Here is a 14134-nt window from a genome sequence, read left to right as displayed (position 1 = left end):
ACTTTACTGGGACAGAGGAAAGCGCGCACAAACGGGCTGGTAGTCTCCTAGCCACGTCTGTGTTCAGCCACTGCCCTGTGATGCCTCTCACCTATGAAAGATGCACCCCACTGCTCAATGTGACTGGCATAAAAAAAAAGACAGAGGAAGCCATTTCTGGCCTCCGGTTGCCCAGGTTACCGTTTTGAAAGTGGACAGCGCGCTGACATGCCTGCCTTGCTTCCTCATCCACAAAATGACTAATTCCCTGTCGCAGGGACATGTGCAGGTCAAACACCTATGACAGTCGTCGTGAGTGCTTCATTATGGCCCATTACCCTTAGCTCTTTTTGTTTTGTTTTTTGGGGGGGACAGTCTGGCTGTGTCCCCCAAGCTGGAGTGCAGTGGTGCAATCTCAGATCATTGCATCCTCCACCTCTCGGGTTCAAGTGATTCTCCTGGCTCAGCCTCCTGAGTAGCTGGGATTACAGGTATGTACCAAGACGCCCAACTAATTTTTATATTTTTAGTGGAGACGGGGGTTTCACCATGTTGGCCAGGCTGGTCTCGAACTCCTAGCCTCTTGTGATCCACCTGCCTCAGCCTCCCAAAGTGCTGGGATTACAGGTGTGAGTCACCGCACCTGGCCTGCCTTAGCTCTTGAATCCAGCAGCAGGTCCTGACCTGCATGTTAGTAGGAATTCAGGGCCATCTTGATCTTCAAGGCCTTGACCCACTATAGGCTTTTCAGTCTCTATATAAATGAATTGGGTGAACCCAGACCAGGGTCTAGGGTCACAGTATCATCTGATACTGCTTCAGAAGTGTCCCTCCACACAGGAGAATCCTCTAATCAAGAAAATATCTCTAGGCTGGGCATGGTGGCTCATGCCTGTAATCCCAGCACTTAGGGAGGCCAAAGCGAGTGGATCACCTGAGGTCAGAAGTTCGAGACCAGCCTGGCCAACATGGTGAAGCCCTGTTTCTACTAAAAATACAAAAATTAGTGGGTGTGGTGGTGCATGCCTGTAGTCCCAGCTACTTGGGAGGCTGAGGCAGGAGAATTGCTTGAATGCCGGAGACAGAGGTTGCAGTGAGTCAAGATCGTGCCATTGTACTCCAGTACTCCAGCCTGGGTGACAAGAGTGAAACTCCATTCCTACCTATCTATCTATCTATCTATCTATCTCTCTCTCTCTCTCTCTCAAGTGACCACTCCACCCCCTCCCTGTACTCTATACCCAACGCCTGTCACCATCTCTGGCACCAGTCCCAGTTCCCAGACCTTTGGGGGTCAACGTAGAAACATCAGCCAAATCAATCTTAAACTCAGCTAGAGATACAAAAGAATCAGAAACATATCGAAAACTTTACTAGAAATATAGAGAAAAAAAAAACTGCATGGGAGATTTCCCATCCCTTAAGAATGGATGACAGATAGGGCACCTAGGTCCAGTGGGGCTGCTCCCCATCTACTGTTTCTTCCTCTAGGAGCAAGGCGTCTAGCTCCTCCAGCCGCTGCTGGAGCAGGGGGCCCACATCAGGGCTGGGGGCCACATGGGGAGGAACAGTCCTGCCTCCTGCAGCCCGGACCCCACGGGATGGCCGTCGTGATCGAGGAAGGCTGCTGTCCCGAAATTCCACAGCCCGCCGGAGCTTCCTTGAGCTGGTGAAAATCAGAGTCCCATTGCGCTCCCGGGGTTCCTCGAAGATGGTCTCAAAGGTCCTGGACGAGGCAGGGAGAGGAGCTGGTTATCAGCATGCCCCATAGCTCCAGACTTCCCTCTGCCACCCTCAAGCCTTCCAAGTGTCTCACCTCCTGGTTGTGGGTGACTGGTAATTCTTGTTGGTGTAAATTTCTTCCAAGCTGAACTCCTTCTTGTTCAACCTGTAAGCAAAGAGCAGAGGCCACTGAGAAACCTTGGGCCAGTGGGGCCTGAAGGGACAGGTAAGGCCTGGTCTGTATTTCAGTTTCTGGGACATGTCAGGGCCAGGAGTGCTACATATGGCAGACAGGCAATTTTGAGCACAAACCATGCCCACGCCCAGTTGAATCCTTCAGACTGGACTGTGCTCCCTGAGGGGAGACAAAGCTATACTTCAGGGGACATGAGCCTGCATCTGTGTGGCCAAGACGGATCAATGCCCAATGATCCCCTCACCTGATTGGTCGAGGCAGTCCCATTGGTGTAAGGTTTAGCTGAGGACGGGCTGGTGTTCTGCGTATTCTGAATCGAGAAACCTTTCCTATGGTCTGCAAAAATGGGGCAGAGGGTGAAAGAGTGACATGGGCTCAGGCCCCCACTAGTCTCTTCTACCCAATCTGAATGCCTACCTTGGTCTCAGGGTCTGAAAGCACCTGGTCCTTTGAGGCTCTTGGCTCCTTCCCTTTGGTTGAACCCAACCTGCCAAGAAGGTCAAGGCTCAGGGACAAACAGGATTCACTGCATTATCCCCCGTCTCCTGCCCGCTGGATACTCAGGGAAGGAGGCTGGGACCAGGCTGCGGCTAGGCTTCGAGGGGGGTTTTTTGAGAGCACTACCTGGGTTCTGCTGGTTCGGAGAAGGAGGAAGTGGATGCCGTGGACGAGCAAGATGTGGCGAGAGAAGGGGAGGCTCCCATTCCTCCGAGAGGGAAGACCTCTTTCCGGAGACAGGGCCGAGGGGGTGGCGGGGCTCGGGCCATTTCCCCACCACCCACAGTGTGCCGCCGCGGCCGTGGCCGGCTTGGTTGGGGTGGAGCAGGTGGCCAGGTGCAGGTACCTGGGCCAGGGGGCCCCAGATCAGGGCAGGAGTAGCTTCGGCCCAGAGAGGGCTTAAGAAGAGGTGCTGGGGTATTGTGGTCCTGAGCCCGCCACTGGCGGATGGGGGGTCGGGGGCTGACAGACGCAGTGCCCTCAGCAGCCCCAGACTGCTCAGCCTCTGAGATGGCGATCTTCAACTCCAGCTTCATTGGGGGGGACGGGGGCGGGGGCTGTGGGGTTTTGTTGGGTGTGAGGAAGATGTCAGCAAAGCTCTCCAGCTTGGAGCGGACGGAACGGAAGAGCGGGGCCAAGCCCCAGGGACTGAGGCGGGGGCGTAAAAGGCTGGACGGTGGTGGGGTGGATGGGAGCTCCAGAGCAGGATCTGGGGCTGAGGAAAGGAGAGGTCACAGGTGGATATTCCTTGGCTGCAGTGTCTCAGCCCCTCCTCAGTAGCCTCAGCCCCTCCCTGCATGCTCAACTTTGTGCACAGAGGAATTAGCCCACCCCTAAAACACTAAGTTCTGCATTTAAGAATTGAGCTTCAAGTCTCTGACATCATCATCCCATCTTCATATACCATGCCCTGCCCTGGGAGGGTAAGCCCTATCCCCACCTCTGTACCTGACACTTCCAAGCTCAACTAGGATGTTCTAGACCCCCAAGTCTCATCTGATCTCTACCCAAGTCCTTACCTGGTGGTGGGCTCTCTGGAGGGTCTGCAGGCAGAGCAGATGGCTGGAATGGGGGTTCTCGGTCCCCGGGTGGAGGTGTTGGCTGGTGAACTATCTTCATGGGCTCAGCTCTGGGGTGAAGGGCAAAGTAAAGGCTAGGGGAACTTCCAGGTATCCCACCTGAGCCAGCAACTCCCCTATCCCTTAAGGCTTCTTCTTCTTCTTCTTTTTTTTTTTGAGACAGAGCCTTGCTCTGTGGCCCAGGCTGGAGTGCAGGGGCAGAATCTCAGCTCACTGCAGCCTTGAACTCCATCCCGGGCTCAGGCAATCCTCCCACCTCAGCCTCCCAAGTGGCTAGAACTACAGGCAAGGACCACCACATCCAACTAATTTAAAACAATATTTTGTCTGAGCTTGGTGGCTCACACCTGTAAATCCTAGCACTTTGGGAGACCAAGGCGGGTGGATCACCCAAGGTCAGGAGTTCAAGACTAGCCTGGCCAACATGGTGAAACCTCGTCTCTACTAAAAATACAAAAATTAGCCAGGCATGGTGGTGGATGCCTGTAATCCCAGCTACTGGGGAGGCTGAGGCAGGAGAATCACTTGAACCCAGGAGGCGGAGGTTGCAGTGAGCCGAGATCACACCATTGCACTCCAGCCTGGGCAACAGAGCAAAAACTCCGTCTCAAAAATAAACAAATAAATAAACAAAACAATGTTTTTGTAGAGATATGGCCTCACTGTGTTGCCCAGGCTGGCCTCAAACTTCTGGGCTCAAGCGATTCTCCTGCCTCGGCCTCCCAAAGTGCTGGCATTACAGGCGTGAGTGTGCCTGGCCCCTTAAGACTTTTTAAGATGTCACAAGGAAGGATTGGATCAATCAGTCCCGATGCCCCTAGCTCTGGCTACCTGGATGATGGCTGTTGCCTGGATCCTTTGATAATCCCTACTCCAGCTCTCTCACCTTTGTGCTGGGATGATGAAGTTGGGGGTCTCATCAATGAAGCCCTGGATAAAAATAGGGGAATGTTTGTGGGGAGGCAGGGAAGCCTCCTTAGTGCCCCACATCCTGACTCTTTCAGTTCCCAGATACCTGCTTGGGTTCATGCCAAAGAGGTTTTTATATAGTCTTTGTTCAGGTAGTGCCTGCCACCTAAAATGCCACTCTCCTCACCCCAAGAAAAATCCACCTAAGACTCAGGCCTCCCACCCTTCTTCTATCCCTGCTGGAACCCAGTAGAACCCTTGATATCCGTACCCTCAGTTCCCATACCTCAGCTGGGGGTCTAGGACTGGCAATGTCTTCCAGCATCACCACCAGGGTGGGCTGGGGGGCCTGGTCCACCTTTTGTGAAGGGCCCTCCTCTGGGCCAGGGGTTGTTCTTGATCGCCGCCTCAGGGTGGAAGAGGTCCGGTGGACGCGGCTCAAGGGCTCGCGACACAAACACAGAGGATCAGGAGGCCTAGGGAGGGAACGGGAAGATTAGAAGGGCTCAGCTGGGCCCTTGGTTTACCCCCATCCTGCCATGCTCACCTGGCCTTCGAGGACCACCCGGCCTGCCGGGGTGGCGAGGCAGGAGGCTGCATGTGGACAGGATCCTGACGGCTGTGGTGCTGTGGGATGGAGGTCTCCTTTGAGGGTACCACGGGGCCCTGGAAGAGAAAGAGGTGTCAAGAGCAAGGTGATGGAATGAGGCTGGATGGGACAAGGTCTCCCTGTGCCTAACAGTGCCCTGAGCCACAAACATAACAGAGATTAGGGCTAGAATTCACTCGGATCCCCAGAGAAGAGATGAATTGGACTGAATTAGGGGCCAGATATTAAGAGTCCTAAACTGCAGGTGTGGGACCTGGGTAATCTCACCCACGCTGTTTAGGGAAACAGACAGGGTGAGCTAGGGTGGGTCACTGCCTTTTTTGGGCCACAGTTTTTCTTATCTGTGCAGTGGAGTCAAAGACCTCAGCCTGCTTCCTAAGGAGGCTGGGCTGGGAAGAAAGCAGAAGAGTTTCAGCCCGGCGCCGTGGCTCACGCCTGTAATCCCAGTACTTTGGGAGGCAGAGATGGGAAGATCACTTGATGCCAGTTTGAGACCAGCTTGTGCAACATAGCAAGACCCTGTCTCTACAGGAAAAAAAAAAAAAAAAAAAGATAGAAAAAAAAAGGAAAAAAAAAAAAAGAAGAGTTTCTCAGAGTTACAGGGATGTGGTTCCATCCCAAAAAGGTTGGTGGGGGGAACGGGCACTGCCCAATTCTAGGTTGGAGTAAGTGGGAGCCAAGCAGGACTCTAGCATGAGGGAGGCTGCCTGAGGGATGGGTACAACAATGATGGATTTGGACTTCAGTTATCCTCAGTAGCGATCTGGCCCGAGTTTGGTAGTGAGGAAAGTCAGGGGAGAATAGAGGGTCTCTCGGTTCAGGGGACTCACCATGTGAACAGCCATGATATCTTCCAGCACCACGGCCAGGACCCGCCGAGAGGCCTTTTCCAGGGGAGAAGGGGCCCCCGGGGGCTGCAGCCTCGGCCGTTTCGGGCTCCTGGCTCCCCATAATGCTCGAGTCAGAGGCTGGCGGCACAGACGCGCCTGGCTAGGCGGGCTGGAGGGTGAAAGAAGCAGAGGACGGTCGCCCGAACCTGTCGCTGGCTCTGTAGTTTCCCGGCACGGCCGCCAGGATCCCCATCTCCCGGGGTCAAGACAGGCGGGCCGTGTGCGCTCTCACCTGGGGTCCCCGGGCAAGTCCATGGGAGACGCGGCGGCTCCAGGGGGTCCCTGGGGAATCCCAGGCTGCGGCCTGGGGTAAGGGGGGAGCGGGGGAGCGGGGGGTGAGGGTTGGCCCCTTCCCTGGGGCTCCGCCCTTCATGGTCCGCCCGCGGCTCCCCGTAGCCCAGCGGCCGCAGCCCTGGGGCGCGAAAGGGCGCCCCCGGTCGGTCGCCCGGAGCGGGTGTCCTCCCGCTGCCACTGCCTCGATCAGCGGATCACTCGCGCCCTGCCTGGCACCTGCCGCCAGAACCCAGAATGCAGCGGCCCCAGTTCTCCCGCGGCCCGAGCCTCCTGAGGCCTTTGTCCCTGCAGATTGTGCTCCGGGATCCACGGGGATCCCGGTCCTGGGAGGCTATTTCCGCTGGATCCCTCTGTGATCCTCCTCCTCTCACAGCGAGTGGCCGAGGACTCCAAAGCAATACTCCACACATCGACGACCCTCCCTCCCACCAGATCCCCTAGACTGGATCCCTGAGGAAAGAATCCTACAGCGCGGTTCCGCCAATCAGACGCCGGGCGAGGCTTCTCCTTCCCCTGTGAGCTTCGGCGCCGCAAAGCTCCTATCAGACAGGGGCGGCCCGAGCTGGAGCATCTTCGAACTCAGCCTAGATCCCCAGGGATCCACTGTCAAGCAGATACCCCCTTCACTCCAATCCCGGGAGGTCCCGCCCACAAACGCCCCCTCCCTCCTTGCGTCCCCGCCCAGCGGTCTCCCCCGGCCCAAGACCAGATGGTTCAGAAGTTTCCTTCCCCGCCCCACCCCCGCCCTCTCCAGCCACTCCTTGCCCTCCCCAAAGCGTTGCTCACCGCCGCCTCCCGTGGATCCCGGGTCTTCCGCAGCTCCCACCTCCGGCTCCTTTAAAACCAAGCTTACCCAAGGCTGCCCAACCGCCGATGGCCTTCTTATCGGGGCCTCTGGACACCGCCCAATCGCCGGTCCCCGTCTTCCGGGGTGGTGAAAAACTAAGTGAAGCCACCTGGCGGCCATCATCCCTAGGGGCAGGAAGCCAAACTGAGTGGCGCCGCCATGATGGTTGAGGGCAGATGTCTTAGTCCTCGTTGAACCATGGTGGACTGGGTGGCGTCATCTTTTGAGGGCCACATACAATGCCAGGTTTCTTGATATGTTGAGGCAACCGATTGAAGCTAGAGTGCCGCCACGTTTTTTAAGGGCATCTTCCGGTTCTTTGGTTCTTAGACCAATAAACGTCGACTGAGTGCTAACGATATGAGAAATTCCCAATTTCCTAGAGTGGCCTCGTTTGAGGAAGGTTCCGGCACCTTCCTGCGTTCCTAAATTGGGTTCCCACAACCCAGGGTCCGAGTTTAGGAGTGGGTGGCGGAGGCCCTGACTCCGAATATCCGGGATCAAAGACGGGCTGGTGCGGCCTGTGGCTCCGTTGCTGGCGCCTTGTCCTGGAGATATGGGGCCGAGCCGAAGTGGGGAGGAGACTGGGGGCGCTGAGCTTGACTTCCCCTGAGTATTGTCTACGGTACTTCTTTCCGGAGGAGTGGGGGTGCCCGCGGTCCGCGCAGAGGGCTATAGGACAGGGGCGTCTTTGCAGGAGGCCAAGAATATAGCTTGGCTTGCTCGTGGGGCCCGGCTCTCAGGAACCACTCTCTCAAAAGGGGCCTTCATGATGGGGGAGGTGTAAATAGTTCTGAGGAGTAAGGGATCAGGGTGAGACGCTGTTGCTTGGAGGAGCTGCGTCATGGACCGTTTACCGGGAGCTGGGCTATTGGTGGGGAGGAAGTGGGCATGTAGTGGCTTCTTGTAGCACTATGAAGGTGACCTGACCGCTTAACCAAAGCCCGTGTCTGTGCTAGTTCTCCTTCCCCAGATTCCCTGATCCAAACCAGTCCTTCTTTTCTTTTTTATTTATTTTATTTTTTTTTTTATTTGAGGCAGGGTCTTGCTTTTTTGCCCAGGCTGGTCTTGAACACCTGGGCTCAAGTAGTCCTCCCGCCTCAGCGTCCCAAAGTGCTGGGATTACAGGCGTGAGCGCTCAGCCCCAGTCCTTATCTTGTTTTCTTAACAGAACGAGAGACCCTGAAGCCTAGAATCCTGGGTCCGAGATAAGGTGCAGAGGTGCTTCCTGGTCTAGGTGTCATAATTCTTTCTCAGGGGATTGAGTGAAGAAAGTGATAAAACAGGGCCGGGTGTGTGCTGGCTCACACCTGTTATCCCAGCACTTTGGGAGGCAGAGGATAGCGGATCACTTCAGGCCAGGAGTTCAAGACCAGCCTGGGCCACATGGCAAGACCCCATCTCTACAAAAACAAAAAACAAAAAATAAGCCGAGCATGGTGGCGTAAGCCTGTAGTCCCAGCTACTCAGGAGGCTGAGGTGGGAGGCTCTCTTAAGCCTGGGAGCTCGCAGCTGCAGTGAGCTATGATCACGCCACTGCACTCTAGGCTGGGCGACAGAGACCCTGTCTCAAAACAGACAGACAAGGGATGATATGGAAAGAGCATAATCGGGAAATGGAAATGAAATGGAAAGAGCTTATATGGGAAATGGAGGCTCCCCAGCTCTGTCCCTAAGGACTCAGGCAGGGAGACGTTCTTCCAGGACTACAGCATCTCTGGAACAGGAGATCCACTGGGCCCTCTGGAGACGCATTCAGAGTTCTGGTGGGAGCAGGCCATGGGTCTTCCACGTAGAGGCGTTCTCTCTCCCTCTGGATCAGGCCTGGCAGTCTGGTGCCTGAAGAGGTACAGTGATGTTTCATTCAGCTGTGAGTGCTTGGAGATTCTTCCAACCTTGCCAAATTAGGAGCTAAGCCCCACAAGTGCTTTTCAGGCCCCAGGGCAGGAAAAACCTTCAAAAGCAGAGCAGGCCTAACCTGAGTTTTTAGGTATTTTTTATTTGTTTGTTTTTGAGATTATCTGTCACCCAGGCTGGAGTACAGTGGCGCCATCTCAGCTTACTGCAACCTCCGCCTCCTGGGTTCAAGTGATTCTCGTGCCTCAGCCTCCCAAGTACCTGAGACTATAGGCGCTAACCACCATGGCTGGCTAGTTTTTTGTATTTTAAGTAGAGACGAGGTTTCGCCATGTTGGCCAGGCTGGTCTCGAACTCCTGGCCTCAAGTGATCGGCCTGCCTTGGCCTCCCAAAGTGCTGAGATTACAGGCATGAACCACCACGCCGAACCCTAATCTGAGTTTTGATTCTCTAGGTCTCTTGAAGTCAGTGACACCAAGGGCAAAAGATGTAGTCCAAAGAAAAGCCCTGGACCTGAGTATTTGGTAGGAAGAGCCCACCAGTGTGACCCTAACTTGGAGTGCTAGAATTCATCAAATGGAAATGTAAGGTAGACTGTGGCAGTCTTGGCCCTTAGCCTAGGCCAGCAAATGTGAGTCCTCATGGTCTTGCAGTCTCACCTCTGCTCTTTTTGTGACTTTCCATTTCAACAACTTCTACTTTGCCCACTCCCTACACAGGTGGTGGACATACTGTGGGGTGTACCCCAGTGTATGCTGCTGATGCAGTAGCAAGAGGGCCCCACACAGACTCCAGTGGGGCTGCTGGTGTGGCCGTTGGTGCACTTTGGTGTGTCATTCAGAAACCCAGGGTCCGTTTCGACTGTGGGTGGCCCATCTTTCTTTTTTCCTTTCTTAGACAAGGTCTTGGTCTGTCACCCAGGCTGGAGTACAGTGGTGCGATCATGGCTTACTGCAGCCTTGACCTCCTGGGCTCAAGTGATCCTCCCACCTCAGCCTCCCAAGTAGCTGGTATCACAGGTGTGCACTGCCACACTCAGCTAATTTTTTTATTTTTATTTTTTTGAGACAGAGTCTTTTTTTTTTTTTTTTTTTTTTTTTTTTTGAGACGGAGTTTCGCTCTGTTTCCCAGGCTGGAGTGCAGTGGTGCAATCTCAACTCACTGCAACCTCTTTCTCCCAGGTTCAAGCGATTCTCCTGCCTCAGCCTCCCGAGTAGCTGGGATTACAGGCATGCACCACCATGCCCAGCTAATTTTTGTATTTTTAGTAGTGACAGGATTTCGCCATGTTGGTCAGCCTGGTCTTGAACCCCTGAACTCAGGGGATCTGTCCGCCTTGGCCTCCCAAAGTGCCGGGATTACAGGCATGAGCCACCGTGCTCTGCCAGTGAGAGAGAGAGAGAGAGAGATATATATATATGTGTATATTTTTAATTTTTAGTATAGACAAGGTCTTGTTTTTTTTTTTTTTTTTTTTTTTTTGAGACGGAGTCTCGCTCTGTCGCCCAGGCTGGAGTGCAGTGGCGCGATCTCGGCTCACTGCAAGCTCCGCCTCCCGGGTTTACGCCATTCTCCTGCCTCAGCCTCCCGAGTAGCTGGGACTACAGGTGCCCGCCACCTCGCCCGGCTAGTTTTTTGTATTTTTTAGTAGAGATGGGGTTTCACTGTGTTAGCCAGGATGGCATCGATCTCCTGACCTCATGATCCGCCCGTCTCAGCCTCCCAAAGTGCTGGGATTACAGGCTTGAGCCACCGCGCCCGGCCGACAAGGTCTTGTTATGTTGCCCAGGCTGGTCTCAATCTCCTGGGCTCAAGAGATCCTTCTGCCTCAGCATCCCAAAGTGCTGGGATTACAGGCATGAGCCACCATGCCTGCCATCCTGAGAGTTTGGAGTTTATGTCACTGCATTTATATTCCTGTGTGCAAGATTATCACTGGGTCTGCTGCTTTCCTCAGCTTCAGTCCCTCTCCACCCTGAAGTACTTGGTTCAGCCAACTTTCAGCACATTCCTGCCAGTTTAACTCTCCTGATGAGGAGCTTTCTAGACTTCCCCCAGGGGCTCCTCTACTTTGGCCAGCTACCTCAGGTCGCTACATTTTTTTTTTTTTTTTTTTGAGAGAGAATCTTGTTCTGTCATCCAGGCTGGAGTGCAGTGGCTCAATTTCAGCTCACTGGAACCTCTGCCTCCCAAATTCAAGCGATTCTCATGCATCAGCCTCCCAGGTAGCTGGGACTACAGGCACATGCCTCCACACCTGGCTAATTTTTTTTTTTTTTTTTTTTTTTTTTGGAGACCGCTTCTGGCTCTGTTGCCCACGCTGGAGTGCAGTGGCGAGATCTCGGCTCACTGCAAGCTCCGCCTCCCGGGTTCGCGCCATTCTCCTGCCTCAGCCTCCCTAGTAACGGACTACAGGTGCCCGCCACCATGCCTGGCTACTTTTTTGTATTTTTAGTAGAGATGGGGTTTCACCGTGTTAGCCAGGATGGTCTCGGTCTCCTGACCTCGTGATCCGCTGGCCTCGGCCTCCCAAAGTGCTGGAATTACAGGCGTGAGCCATCGCGCCTGGCATTTTTTTTGTATTTTTTTTTAAATGGAGTCTCGCTCTGTCGCCCAGGCTGGAGTGTGGTGGCGCAGTCTCAGCTCACTGCAACCTCTGCCTCCTGGGTTCAAGCGATTCTTCTGCCTCAGCCTCCCAAGCAGCTAGGACTACAGGTGCCCGCCACCACACCCAGCTAATTTTTGTATTTTTAGTAGCGATGGGGTTTCACCATATTGGCCAGGATGGTCATCTCTTGACCTTGTGATCCGCCCACCTCGGCCTCCCAAAGCGCTGGGATTACAGGCGTGAGCCACCGTGCCCGGCCTATTTTTTGTATTTTTAGTAGAGACAGGATTTTACCATGTTGGCTAGGCTAGTCTCAAACTCCTGGCCTCAACTGATCTGCCGGCCTCAGCCTCCCAAAGTGTTAGGATTACACGTGTGAGCCACTGCTCCGACCTAAATTTTTTTTGTAAGTGTTTATTTTTAGAGATGGGGTCTTGCTTTGTTACCCAGGCTGGAGTGCTGTGGTGTGATCATAGCTCACTCACTGCATCCTCAAACTTCTGGCCTCAAGCCATCCTTCCACCTCAGCCTTCCAAAGTGCTGGAATTACAGGCATGAACCACAGTGCCCGGCCAGTTTTTAAATTTTGTTTTGTTTTGGTTTTTTGATCTGAGAAAACTAATCTAGTCCATAGTCCACCTCCTCTTTCCTAGTGTTGAGAGCCACCTGCCACCAATTCTGTCATTGCACCCTTTATTTGGTGGAGCAGTGGTAGGCAGGGGTCAGGTTTGGAGGAGCTGAGTGGTAAAATTATAGGGCTGAGGTGGGGAGTTCCAGAAGGGAGAAGGGAGGATTGGAGGGCAAAGATGAGGTGAGCGGCCTATTAAAATCTGAAACAGTGTGTCACTGTACCACTTATCAATTTATTATCTTCAGCTCCAAATTCATTTTTTCCTGCTCTGTGAAAATGGGTCTGGACCCTTTAAATATATCTTTTTTAATTATTTTTTTTTTTCCAGCCAGCATCATGCTAAGTTTTGTCAATAGATGGCTGGAGAGACATTGCAGGAAGAAAGGGTTTTGCTTCCTGGTTCGGCAAACCCTCTTGGGAGGCTCCTGCAGCACAAGTGGGTTCCCAGCTCCCCGCTTCTGCAGGGCAGGGTGGCCAGCAGAACCCCAGGGTCAGCAGCTCTCCCAGGTGCCCTCTGGACGGTTTTGCAGTGGAGTCCCTCTGCAGAGACACCTGCCTATGAACAGCTTTCCCTGGCACCCAAGAGGGTGGATTTCCAGCAATTTCCACCAGACTGGCACTCCAGCGACTTCTGTACTTCTGTGCCCTCTCCAAAAACTTCTGGATCTCAGGAAGGAAGGAGGCTTTTTCTTTTTCTTTTCTTTTCTTTTCTTTTTTTTTTTTTTTGCGAGACAGGGTCTCATTCTGTCATCCAGACTGGAGTGCAGTGGCCCGATCTCAGCTCACCACATCCTCCGTCTCCCAGGCTCAAGCAATTCTGCCTTAGTCTCCCAAGTAACTGGGATTATGGGCCACCACACCCGGCTAATTTTTGTATTTTTAGTAGAGACAGGGTTTCACCATTTTGACCAGGCTGGTCTCGAAGTCCTGACCTCAAATGATCCACCCGCTATGGCCTCCCAAAGTGCTGGGATTACAGGCATGAGCCAGGAGGCTCTTTCTTGTATGCCCTGTTTCAGCCTGACAGGAGTCATGGCTGCTCCTTGTATTAGGTTGGTGCAAAAATAATTGTGGTTTTGGTCATTAAAAGTAATGGCAAAACCGCGATTACTTTTGTGCCAACCTAATATCTGCTCTTCTTGCATTTTTTTTTCCTTAGAATTCTGTTTACTACTTATTATCTGTAGTGGGCAGAATTTTGTCTCCCCACCTCCCCCGACCCCACCAAAGATATTTTCTTTTTTTCTTTTTTTTTTGAGACAGAGTCTTGCTCTGTCTCCCAGGCTGGAGTGCAGTGGCCGGATCTCAGCTCACTGCAAGCTCCGCCTCCCGGGTTTATGCCATTCTCCTGCCTCAGCCTCCCGAGTAGCTGGGACTAAAGGTGCCACCACCTCACTCGGCTAGTTTTTTTTGTATTTTTTAGTAGAGACGGGGTTTCACCGTGTTAGCCAGGATGGTCTTGATCTCCTGACCTCGTGATCCGCCCGTCTCGGCCTCCCAAAGTGCTGGGATTACAGGCTTGAGCCACCATGCCCAGCCCAAAGATATTTTCAAATCTTGAACCTTTCACTTCCACTGAATGTGACCTTTGTTGTTGTTGTTGTTGCTGTTGTTGTTTGACACAGAATCTTGCTCTGTTATGCAGGCAGCAGTGCAGTGGATGGATCTTGGCTCACTGCAGCCCTGGCCCCCTGGGTTCAAGCAGTCCTCCTGCCTCAGCCTCCTGAGTAGCTGGGACCTACAGTCACATACCTCCACACTCTGCTAATTTTTATTTTTATTTATTTATTTATTTTGAGATGGAATCTCACTCTGTCACCAGGCTGGAGTGCAATGGCACGACCTTGCCTCACTGCAACCTCCACCTCCCGGGTTCAAGTGATTCTCCTGTCTCAGCCTCCCAAGTAGCTGGGACTACAGGCACATACCACCATGCCCAGCTAATTTTTGTATTTTTAGTAGAGACGGGGTTTCACTATGTTGACCAGGATGGTCTCAATCTCTTGACCTCGT

At 53.4% G+C, this 14134-nt stretch overlaps 1 protein-coding gene across 3 annotated transcripts; it reads right to left on the bottom strand.

Moving 5' to 3' along the window:
- Positions 1–1329: 1329 nt before the first annotated feature.
- LOC105482924 (proline rich 14) lies at positions 1330–7520 on the bottom strand. 3 transcript variants are annotated; one of them, XM_011743399.3, is made up of 12 exons: positions 6964–7520; positions 6116–6187; positions 5824–5992; positions 4931–5049; positions 4670–4859; positions 4361–4404; positions 3415–3524; positions 2522–3110; positions 2315–2384; positions 2142–2233; positions 1796–1867; positions 1330–1705 (listed from the first exon to the last, which is right to left on the bottom strand). In XM_011743399.3, exons 2-12 carry the CDS (start codon positions 6136–6138, stop codon positions 1426–1428), a joined length of 1758 nt encoding a protein of 585 aa, XP_011741701.2. In that variant the 5' UTR covers positions 6139–6187; positions 6964–7520; the 3' UTR covers positions 1330–1425. The 3 variants fall into 3 exon arrangements, with proteins under 3 accessions (XP_011741701.2, XP_011741700.2, XP_070940512.1); XM_011743398.3 differs by lacking the exon at positions 6964–7520 and adding an exon at positions 6646–6813; XM_071084411.1 differs by lacking the exons at positions 6116–6187; positions 6964–7520 and adding an exon at positions 5356–5518 and having other exon boundaries at positions 5824–6087.
- Positions 7521–14134: the final 6614 nt, after the last annotated feature.

Source organism: Macaca nemestrina, chromosome 18 (genome assembly GCF_043159975.1).
Source record: "Macaca nemestrina isolate mMacNem1 chromosome 18, mMacNem.hap1, whole genome shotgun sequence".
NCBI lineage: Eukaryota > Metazoa > Chordata > Mammalia > Primates > Cercopithecidae > Macaca > Macaca nemestrina.
This window is presented reverse-complemented; position numbering and strand designations above follow the sequence as displayed.